This window comes from Chroicocephalus ridibundus, chromosome 4, assembly GCF_963924245.1.
Source record: "Chroicocephalus ridibundus chromosome 4, bChrRid1.1, whole genome shotgun sequence".
NCBI classification, from domain to species: Eukaryota; Metazoa; Chordata; class Aves; order Charadriiformes; family Laridae; genus Chroicocephalus; species Chroicocephalus ridibundus.
Window position 1 is genome coordinate 31,013,869 of NC_086287.1, and position 10,665 is coordinate 31,024,533.

The 10,665-nt window shown below is 53.7% G+C and overlaps 1 protein-coding gene across 1 annotated transcript; it reads left to right on the plus strand.

Annotated features, from left to right (window-relative positions):
• The first annotated feature begins 8,562 nt into the window (after positions 1-8,562).
• Positions 8,563-10,349, plus strand: NKX2-8 (NK2 homeobox 8). The gene is made up of 2 exons (XM_063331806.1): positions 8,563-8,728; positions 9,799-10,349. Exons 1-2 carry the CDS (start codon positions 8,563-8,565, stop codon positions 10,347-10,349), a joined length of 717 nt encoding a protein of 238 aa, XP_063187876.1.
• Positions 10,350-10,665: the final 316 nt, after the last annotated feature.

The window sequence follows — 10,665 nt, forward strand, 5'->3', positions numbered from 1 at the left end:
AGATGCATAAACTGATTCTCATCTGATTCCAATAAATGACTAAATTTCCCTATCTGACCCAAACTGTGTCTGCCTGATTGGAGTCCTCATCGCCCTTTGGGGCTACGAATGTACAATGACAGCAGAATCGGGCCCAGTGACTTTACCAGACTCTCTGATCACAAGCTTAAAATAAATCATGTATGAAAACATGCTTTCAGATACTGTCTCATAATCAAATATTCCACTCTGGGATTGTTTGGGAATGTTTCAAAGCTTTGCTGTTCGGTTTTCGTTATTAATAGCAATTAAAAAACTGCAGCAGGATTGAGAGATTACCACGTATTCTCACAGCTTCTTAATGCAACCTCTGAGAGCAGGGTATGTTCGGCACCTGATGTTACTGTCCGAAAATGACTGCAAATAAGCTTCAAAATGGAAAATGTGGAGAGAGAAAAATGAGGACAAAAAAAAAGAGCTAAATCATGGGTTGAGAAAAGGCAAGAAAACCAGAAGAGAGCTGTGGGGACGGACGCCGAGGAAGAAAAGAAGATGAATCATCTACTGTGAGGTTTAAAGGCCATTATTATGTGATATAATTAGCATTAAAAGTGTGTGTATGCACTTTCATGTATAAAATGTATACAGCTGGATGGGTGTTGTTTGCTGATTCTTAGCTTGGAAGTTTGTTGTATGTGAAAAAAAGCTCTTGCTGCACAAACCTGAAACGGCCCTCTTTACAACATACATTTGTAGGGGAAATAAAAAAAAAAGGCAGCCCAATATCAAGTCAGAGCAAAGCTGAAAAAATTCAGATGCAGATTTTCAATTACATTTGGAAATGGGGACGTTCGGATCTGGGCTTTGGCCCCTGTACAGTACAACATAAAAGCCATTTTGTATTGCTATAGACTGGAAGTGACTCTTTCCCAGCAAACTCCCTCGTGGTGACTTCGCGTCCAGCCAAAGCCGCTCTGTCACTTATTGTGTGGCCACACCAGAGCCAGCACTGCTTCACCCAGCTGAACGCTCTTGAAGTCAGCAGAGTTGCTTTACTCAACATTTTGGAGGCAGCTGTAGTCACCAGTGTGTAAATGAAAGGAGAACTCAGCCCGAGAGTGGCAAGAAGCAGTGGAGGGCAACTGTAAAATCCACTTTTGGTGCTTATATCTTTTTTACCTGCCATATCAGGGACAAATTTTTCAGTTTTGGAAGCAGCTATGAGACACCTTTTCCCTAATATTCTTGGTTGGGAGCTGCAAGTGACTTTTTAGCTTGATTTCCCAAAATGCAAGGCTCACACAATCTTATTTTCTGCCTGCCATCTGCAAAAAAAAAAAAAAAAAAAAGCCTCAATCGAATTTGATAGATGGTCGGAAGTCGCAGAACCAATTATGATCACAGGATGTTTGTGAGACCTAATGGCTTGAGAAAAAGCCCAAAATATTGGCTCACTAACAGGAAACAAATATTTGGCTTGGCAGCAGCCTGCTCGCCAGCCAGCGTATGTGACGGCCAGTCAGTCGGTGTGTACCCAGCCAAAGAACTGCTCCCTCCTGGGGACTTGGCGTGTCACAGAGGAAGAAAATAATGCCTTACGAAACTAATAAAAGGATCTTGTTTAAGGTTAAAATTTTGGCTGCCAGTTTTATTCTAGTAGAGGTTATGCATCAGATTTTAATATAATTTTACCAACAGAGCATATTTATCAGAATTTAATGACTACTTAAAAATGTAATCGATATGTTACAGTGCAGGACAAAGAATTATACATTGAAATCCAATATATACCCTTGTAAGCTGTCCAAAGCACAAAATGCCTTTTGCCTTTGTAAAGGTGTGTTGAAGATGATGGCGGTGGTGACAGCACAGTGTCCCTCAGGGACACTCCTGTCCTCTACTGCAGTGTCTCAACAACTGCTTAAAGACTTCACTTTTGTCCTACCATTCCCCCCGTTTTCCCTGCACCACCCACTTCAGTTTTGGGGCCAGACTCTCAAGGGGCTTTAGGCACCTAATTCCCACTGAAATAAAGGGGGGGGGAGGCTAGTGCCTAAACACTAGGTGTACCTGGGGCAAGGTCACTACCTCTGCTCTAGAGCAGCTCCTTTCAAGGTCATCGATGCTACCGACTGCCCTCTGGGCTCCAGACATGCCATCTACACCCTTAAGCCTGCACATCTTGCACAGATGTGTTACAACCAGGAGGGGAACGGGCCCCACACTCCAGCTAGAGCAGCTGAACCTGGGCCCGAGGGAGAGCACCCCCCATCCTGGGAGCACTTTGCCCTTTGGCTGGAACTTGGTATCGCCCCCCTGTACATCCCGTGCGGGCTGAGAGTGTGGGATGAACACGGGGCGAGGAGGGAAACGGCGTTGCAGCAGTGGTAGGTACAGAGTCTGCCCTCCAGCCAGCTGTTAAGAGAGCGACCACTGCAGTTTCATGGCCCAGGTAACCCCAGTGGCCATTCCTCGCTTGCCCAAGGGGAATGCGCTGACGAGGAAGCGACAGCCCCGTCCCCTCAGCGGCTCCTGAGAGCTGAGCTCCAAGAAGCCCAAGGGAAGGAAAGCCCAGGCAGCTGGGCAGCCCCGCTCATGTCCACGCCGGTTGGGCTCTGCGCAAGCTCATCCCAAACCAACTTAGAGAGCAGGGAGGGCTTGTCCCTCGCTGCTTTTTCTTGCAGTCAATTTGCAAAATAATTCCTCTGGGATGATCACAGAGAGCAAATGAAAAGCTCAATCCTGAATCCTCCACTGCTGTGGGTAATCCCTGTTCCAAGGAGTAAAGTCTCTTGTTTAAATGCAGAATAGAAAACTGAGAGTTTCAGAGAAAGTGTAAGCCTCGGATAGTATGCTTTGCACGTATCAGATTTAATAATTATTATTTACTTTTAATTAATGAGCTCTGTAAAACCAAAAGAAGTCTGATAGCAGAGAGAGTCGTGGTTTGGGTGGGTTGGAAGTTAGCACATCAGAGAGTAAGAATCTTCGAAACTGGCCATGAAAGAAAGAAGTTTAGTTTAAGTTTGTTGAGGTTTTTAATAGGTTAAAGTTGATGTATGTATGTACTTATACTGGGGAATAGTCATGAAAAGAGGAAATAAAGGAGCTGTAGAAAAAGGTGTAGATTCTTAGGAAGTATTAGGAAGTGGAAAAAGCAACAGCCAAAAGCAAATTACATTATTCTACCAGGAAAAAGAGACAAATACAACACACAGAAGTACATAGAAACCAATCTTTCCTATGGGAAATATTACACTCCTTCCACAATGTTGCCCTAATTAGAAAACATACCATAATGAACGTCCGTTGAAAACCAAGAAGACAAAGAAGACCTTGTAGTAAAATTCAAAGTTCAACACTGGTTAGAGTGAAAGATATTATTTTCAGGAGATGATGAAGGAAAAGAGTGTAAAGTTATGGAAACGTTTATTGTTGGAAAAATAAAGTAGAGGATTATTTGTTTTTATAGAAGGGTGGAATCCTGATTGTTTTCAAATCAATTGTAAAATTCATATTGAATTCTGTGAGGTCAGGTTTTCTTTTCAGTAAAGTCAAAGTACTGATTTAACTCCCTCGCAGATAAGTTGTATACAGATTAAATTGTTAAAATCCAGTATTTAGAGAAAGGAAACTGTTGGTCAGGGGTCCATTGGCCAGCTCTGGTAAAGGCTTTTTTGTGATGTTTGCCAAGTCACCCATTTTCCGTGCCTCAGTTGCCAGTCATGAACCGACCCGCGGCCGTGAGCCTGGCGAGGTGTGTTGTCTCGGTAGCTTTTTTTCCCAGGGATTCAACCCAACATTGCAAACGTATCCAGTCCACAACACAGCCTGGAAGCTTCCCAGCCAGAGGGCTCCTGGCTGTTAGCACTGCCCCACGTTCCCCTGGCTCAGCGCTATGGAGAGTTCCTCCTTACAGCCGGGACTACACCAACCAGAGCTAGAAGGACGCTTGTATGGATGTAAATTTTTTTTTCTTTTTTTTTTTTTTCCTTACTCTCCTCTCTCGAGGTGTAGACACAGACAACTGTTTCAGGGAAATGCTCGATTTCTGCACCCCACATACATCGATTTGGTCGATCTGCTTTGCAATCCTCCACTGAGCACGATAAATGAGCCCATTCAAAAAAAAAAAAAAAAAAAAAAAAAGGGAAAGAGTGAGGGGAAAAGCCGCTATTTTCTCAGGTGGTCGGAGGTGTTCTTAACAGCCCGACTTTCCCGGTGGGGGCCGGTGGAGCCGGGCAAGAGCGCGACGGGAACCCCGACGGGACGGTCCGACGCGGCCCCGGGTTATCCCAAAGGGCCGGGCCGTATCTCGGTCTGGAAACCCCCCCGGTATCCCTCAAATCCCCCGGTCCGCCGGGGTGAGAGCAGCCCGAGGACGGGCTGCCGGGTTACCTCCAGCCAGGTGGCCGCGGGTGGCCGTGGGGCCGCGGCCGCGCAGCCCCACGGAGGGTGGCGGCCACCGCGCCCCCACTTCGCCCGGCTCGGGCCGCTGCGGGGGGGACGGGGCCGGTTCCCCCAGCTCCTCGCTCTCCTGCCCTGCTTCATATGAGCAGCAACCAAACACGGTCAAGCTGAAAAGGGCGCTGCGAAAAACGTGGGAAATAAACAAACAAACAAACATTTTAATTATTTTTTTTCTTTCTTTACCCCCTTGGAAGCGGGAAAATTCATTTAAACGCACGGAGGGGGACACCGAAGTGCTTCTGTGGGTTTAGCTGGAGGGACGGGGCGGCCGGGCACACGCAGCCGTCCCCTGCGGGCCCACGGAGAAGGACGTGGTCTCACCCCGTGGGCCCACGGACACAGGCTCGCCGCGGGGCGGGGTGTCACCTGCTGTAGGACCGCCCTGCGGGTGGAGCACACGCGTGGGGCTGCCGCGTACGTGTAGCATCCCCGGGGAAATGCCTCCTGCCCCGTCTCATCCCCGTGGGTGCCGTCGGGGAAGAGGCGGTTCTCGATCGGCGGGGCTACCAGCCGGTCCGGGAGCACTGCGGGGCAGCAGGGTGGCCTGTGCAGAGGGGCGAGTGGCAAACCCACCCCTCGGTCGAAGGATGCCGTCTCCCCCAGGGGGACCGCGGGTCCGGGGTCCCGTGGGGGAGAGTGGTCCCCCGGCCCCACCGCCAAAGTGTCGCGGGAGAAGGTGAAACCTGAACCGGCAAACGCCGAAATGAAGCCGGGCAGCCAGAGCTGAAAAGTATCCAAGTCAGTCCCAAGGAAAACAAGAGATGAAACATTTCGGGTTATTACGTTTTCCCTTTGAAGCGAACTATTTCCCGCAGATAACAATGCGTAGGTATATTTAGACAGCTCGGCTCGTCCAAGGAGAATGTGTCTTGCGCTATTTGAGAAAAACTCTAAGAGTAAGTGCAAATATTTGATGCTGAAGAGCTCTTAAGGCTTGAAGAGTACCATTTACTTATTTCTACACATCAGTATGGGCTTAGGATGTTAAATAGATTAAAAGGCTAAGAGAGGTCACTGAAGTAGACTCTCTTTCTCTCATCCTGACTTTTTTTCCTTGCAAAGTTTTTTGCACTTTCTTTAGAGGGTCCTTGGCAAACTCCTCATAAGAGCCACCTCGGATACTGTATAAGTTTGTGGTTCTCTGAACGCCGGCCCCCGCCCCTCCCCTGGCCGCCCCCCCCCCCCGGCCTCCCCCCCCCGAAACTCCGCTCCAGCCCAGGCATTCAGCAAATGTTTGCCTGCGGGGTCAAGATATTAATAAGCACTTCTCGGCCTCTTTTTATACTGGGGGCGGCCGGGAGCGGGGGGCAGCGGTGGCTCTGCCCGGGGCCCGCCGGGCGGGCAGGTGAGCCCGGCCGTACCTGTCGGGGTGTGTGGGGGGGGGTCGGCCCGGCGCCCACCTCCCGCCGGCCGCGGGGTGCCCCGGCGGTGACACGGGCAGCCGGTGCCGGGGGGGGGTGGGTGCCAGGGCGACGACGGGAGGATCCGCTCCGCCGAGGACGGCCACGTCGTTTCAATTTAATCTCATTTAAAAAGACATAACTAATAAATTTGTATGGACGGGGCTGCCGGAGACGTAAAGCAGAGTCGATAGTGGTTCAATCCCATTGAACCCTATTGAAAACCATGACAACAAGGAACAAGCTCCGATTTATCCCGGAGAGTTAAAGCACATTGTGGGAAGGCGTCAATCACCTATTATTCCAGATCTGAACAAATGCAAAATCTTGACTGGAACAAATGCTTCCAACAGGTCCGGGACATAGGGCTACATTTCCCTTTTGTTCACGGCCTAGCAGTTGGCATGTATTTGTGCTCCCCTCGCTCCGACCACCCAGGACGGCTGGGAGGCTGTGCTTGGAGCGGGGAAGATAACTACTGTCACCAGGCACGCTTGATAGGTGGCTGCAGTAATCACGGCCTGGGAATCGGTTATATGGAGCCTGTCCAGTCCCGAAGAAATATGCGGGAAGTTGGCCAAATGGAGCCTTGTGCCCCCTTCATCTCGCCCACAAATCTCGCCGATATAAATCTCGCCTCCCCCCTCGTCGTTATTGCACTGTTGACGTTTTCCCCGTAAAGTGTAACCGCTTCCAGAAGCGGCAACGCCGAGCAGAGCGGGGAGGGGCGGCGGCGGCCGGGGGCAGGCGGGGAGCGGGGCTGGGGGGCGAGAGCGGGGCTGGATAAATGTGAGCTATACACAATAGCTCATAGATGTCTGTTTGGACAGGGAAATTTGAACCAACAAAGCGGCCGGCCAGAAGAGTGTCCCCGCGTGTATCTGGGTTTCTTATTTCCAGGCGCCCAGCGCATCATCACACGGTTCCACGCCGTTTAGCCCGACGGGGCCGCGTTGTGTGTGCCTTGGCCGGCATTCAAGGGAAAGCGGATCTGCCCGGGGGAGGCTGGATGCCTCCCTCCTTCCCTCCAGGCTTTCCTCCATCCAGCCGGATTCGCCTCCCACTGTTTTTTCTAGACGGGCGCCGGGTCTCTCCCGCGATCCCGGCGGGAAGAGATGGGGACGGGCGCTGCGGTGTGCGGGTGGGGAGCGTGTCCCGCCCCCCGCCCTCTGCGGCCCCCCCGGCTCGACACACGACCCGCGTGAAACAGGCTGATCGCCCCCATCAGTCCCGTCTGCCCCTGCCCTGCGGCTGAGGACCGAGCCCTGCCACTGCAGCTTTGCATTCGAACGGCTCGTCAGGCTTCTTGCTTCCATATCGTATTTTTTTTATAAGTCCTCGGAGGCCACCGAGGCTGGGGGAAACCCGACCGCAGCTTGGCGGGGGGACGGGGCCGCCCGGTGAAAGGCTGCGAGGAGGCGTTTGTCCCGCGGAGGGGACCGCGGAGCTGCCCAGCCGATGCCCGCAGCCTCCCTCCAGGGGGGGGCCCGGAGCTCCGGGTCTGCTGGCTGCTGCTTTCGGCACGATGAAGCAGAGCTCGGCGGGGACGGGAGGCGGCTGATAAATAAACGCGCCGTGTTTGATCTTTTCTCCCTCTCTCCCAGCTGGAATCGTTTCAGCCGCTCACACATAGCGCCCAAGGGGGTATTCCTTGGGTTAGTACAACGCAAAATGGTGCTAAAAAAAAATAAATCTCCCCTACCCCTCATCCCGACTCTTGCTTATGGACCGATTGTGTCGGGCTCCCCGCGTTTCCCCAGCCAAGCTCACTCCGTCACCCTTCCCGAAAGAAAGGTGCACCTTCCATCCACCGTGCCCAGGAGAGGCAAAAAAAAAAAAAAACCAAAACAAAACAACACAAAAAAACCCACAAAACCCAACCCAAACCAACCAACCAAACAAAAAACCACAAACCCAAAGAAAAAACCCATCTCGGAGATCCCATCCCCTCAACGCACACACCCGCCAGCCTTCCCCGCCGAGAGCTCAGCCGAGGTGTGAAAAATCCCCCGTGGAGGGTAAGGAAACCTGCCAATGACAAGTGGGAGAACTGGAGGTAGCACGGCAAAACAGCCCGGGGAAATAAAACAAATAACGACTTAAATTCCTTCCAGGTTTAAAGAGAGGGGGGGAAATAAAGAGGGAGAAGCGGGGAGGGGGCTCTCGACAGGCTCTGCGGATGTCCTGGGAGGATTCACTTTGTCTGCGGATAGAAGGGACGCTGGTGGCTTTGGTGGCGGATGGAGGGGGGTGGTTGTTGGTCATCCACATGCCACCCAAGATGTTATTCACTGCTAACAATTACCATTATCTGTCCCCACTTTTGGCTAATCAGACAGAATATGTAATGATGAAGCCTGTTTCCTGCTGTCTTTGGGAGGTAACGGGTTATTCTCTCATGGGGGTGGCGGGAGGGGGGGTTACACCTACTCCCATTAGGGCTTTAGCACTTGACTAATTCAGGTACTTAACATCCTATAGACAGGGACGGTTTGAAAGCAGGCAGTGTTTGCAGTGGGGAGGACTGTTTATATAAACAGGACACCTCTGTAAACGACACTAATATTTGGGGTTAGGTGGCGATGGAAGGGAAGGTCCTCTTGAGCCAGGAGATTCCCCAGTAACTGGGCGCAGTCTTTTCCTCGCAGCCTGTAAGGGAGGGGGTTCGGGGCTTTGGGACGATATTTTTTGGGGGGTGTGTGCGCAACCTACCATGGCCACATCTGGCAGGATCAGTTTTACAGTGAGGAGCATTTTGGATTTACCAGAGCAGGATGCTAATAGCATAAAGCAAGCCTCTGACCATCACCACTCAGCGGAGAACTACATCGGCTCGCCGTACCGAGGGTGGACAGAAACAGACAGAAATCACTATCCCTGTGAGTATGAAACGGACAGGAATTCGCCATCTCCGCACAGCTATCTTTCATTTGTTTCCCCCCTTCCTTTGGGGAAGATGTGAAGAAGGGAATCGCCAGCGTGTGTAGCCTACAGGATCGGGGGGAATCCAGGCTGGGAATTTTATAGAATATTACTGAATTGCAACAATGAAACAGCAGGAACAACCCGGCCACGAGCTTAAGAGAGAAAAGATTTTTTTTTTTTCCCGTAGGTCTGTGCATGTTCCCAGCTATGTCAGAAAGCAAAACCTCAGGCTGTGTCCGTCCTTCTCTCTGCGCTTATCGTTTAAGCTCGTTTCCCGGATTCTTTTTTTTTTTTTTTTTTCCCCTTTCACTGTTGCAAGAAATCCTGCCTTTTTGTGCTGGAGGGGTTTCAGGTCACCCCACGCACGGCAGAGGAAAGCCAAACACACGCCCCGTGCCTCGCCTCACCTCCCCCCGCTGCCGCCGAGCGCGCCCTGGGAGCCACCGCCTAGACCCACGCACTCGCCACCGCGGCGAGCAGGCTCCGGCTCACAAGCCCGGCTATGTAGCACATCGCTCTCACTTCACACATATAAATTGTGCCGCAGCTATACGGCGTTCAATCCATACCTGTGTGTGAGGAGGGGGAAACCGTCCTTGGGATGGATGCGGGAACCCCATCGGGATAAGTTAAATATTAAGGTAACAGAGCGGCTGGAGAAAAGCAGCAACGAAAGGACTGGGCAGCCCGTTATTACGTTTTAGCACCGAACGAGAGCACAGACGCTACCAGCCCCCGGGCTGTGCGCTGCGGAGGGGCCGTGCCCGTCCGGGGATTGAGCCGCTCCCTGCGGGGGCGAAAACCCGCTCCGTCCCGTGGGCTAGGTTTAATGTATTCGGGGTTGCGGGGGGGGTGTGTTAGCTCACATCGCTTGTTGACTGTTGGGATTAATCGGGTCCGGTAAACAGCCGGGGCTCTCCCTGCGGGAGACGGTTCGGCTCTCGACGGCCCGCCGCCTCTTCCGTGCCGCCCCCGCGCCCCGTCCCCGGCCGCCCCCTCTCTCTAACCCCCTCGCTGTCCCCAGCTTCCGACGAGAGCGGCCCGGAGCTGAGCCTGCCCGACTCCACCCAAAGGTCGCTCCCCGCCCGCGGCTCGGAGGCCGAGGAGAAGAAGAAGAAGCGGCGGGTGCTCTTCTCCAAGGCGCAGACGCTGGAGCTGGAGCGGCGGTTCCGGCAGCAGCGGTACCTCTCGGCGCCGGAGCGGGAGCAGCTGGCCCGGCTCCTCAGCCTTACCCCCACCCAGGTGAAGATCTGGTTCCAAAACCACCGCTACAAGATGAAGAGGGCGCGGAGCGAGGGTCCCGGCAGCCCCCCGCCGCGCCCGCCCGCCCTGCTGCGCCGGGTGGTGGTGCCGGTGCTGGTGCGGGACGGGGAGCCCTGCCGCGGCTGCCCCGCCAGCCCCCCGCCGCCCGCCGCCCGCCCCAAGCTGGGCTGCCCCTTGGCGGGCTGCAGCGCCCAGGCTGCCCTCGCCCTGCAGGGCTACCGGGCCTGCCCGCCCGCCTCCGCCGCCGCCCTCGGCGTCTTCCCCGCTTACCAGCACTTAGCGCACCCCGCCGTCGTCTCCTGGGGATGGTGACAGCGGCGACTCGCCCTCCAGGGCCGGACTCATCCCACGGGCGCGGGGTGTCCCCCCCATCCCCAGCCCCGGGCTCCTGGTTGCGGGGAAGGCACCGGGGCTCGGGCGGGCCGGGCGACGGAGCGGGGCGGCGGGCAGGCGGGCAGGCGGGCAGCGCGGCCGGCCGGCCGGGACGAAGCTCGCCTGGGCCGCCCGTCCCTCCGCCGGTCTCACCCCAGGGCGCGGGGGCGGCTCTATTTTTGTCAAACCTCCGCTCCTCTTTCTCCTTTTCGAGAGGTTCCTTGTTAAAAAATTAATAATAATAATAATAACAACC

What these genes read in the sequence shown, in the direction of transcription:
- NKX2-8 (XM_063331806.1), top strand. Translation starts at nt 8,563, where the DNA reads ATGGCCACATCTGGCAGGATCAGTTTTACAGTGAGGAGCATTTTGGAT. An exon ending in AGACAGAAATCACTATCCCT is followed by an intron (nt 8,729 to 9,798) that starts GTGAGTATGAAA and finishes CGCTGTCCCCAG; the next exon opens with CTTCCGACGAGAGCGGCCCG.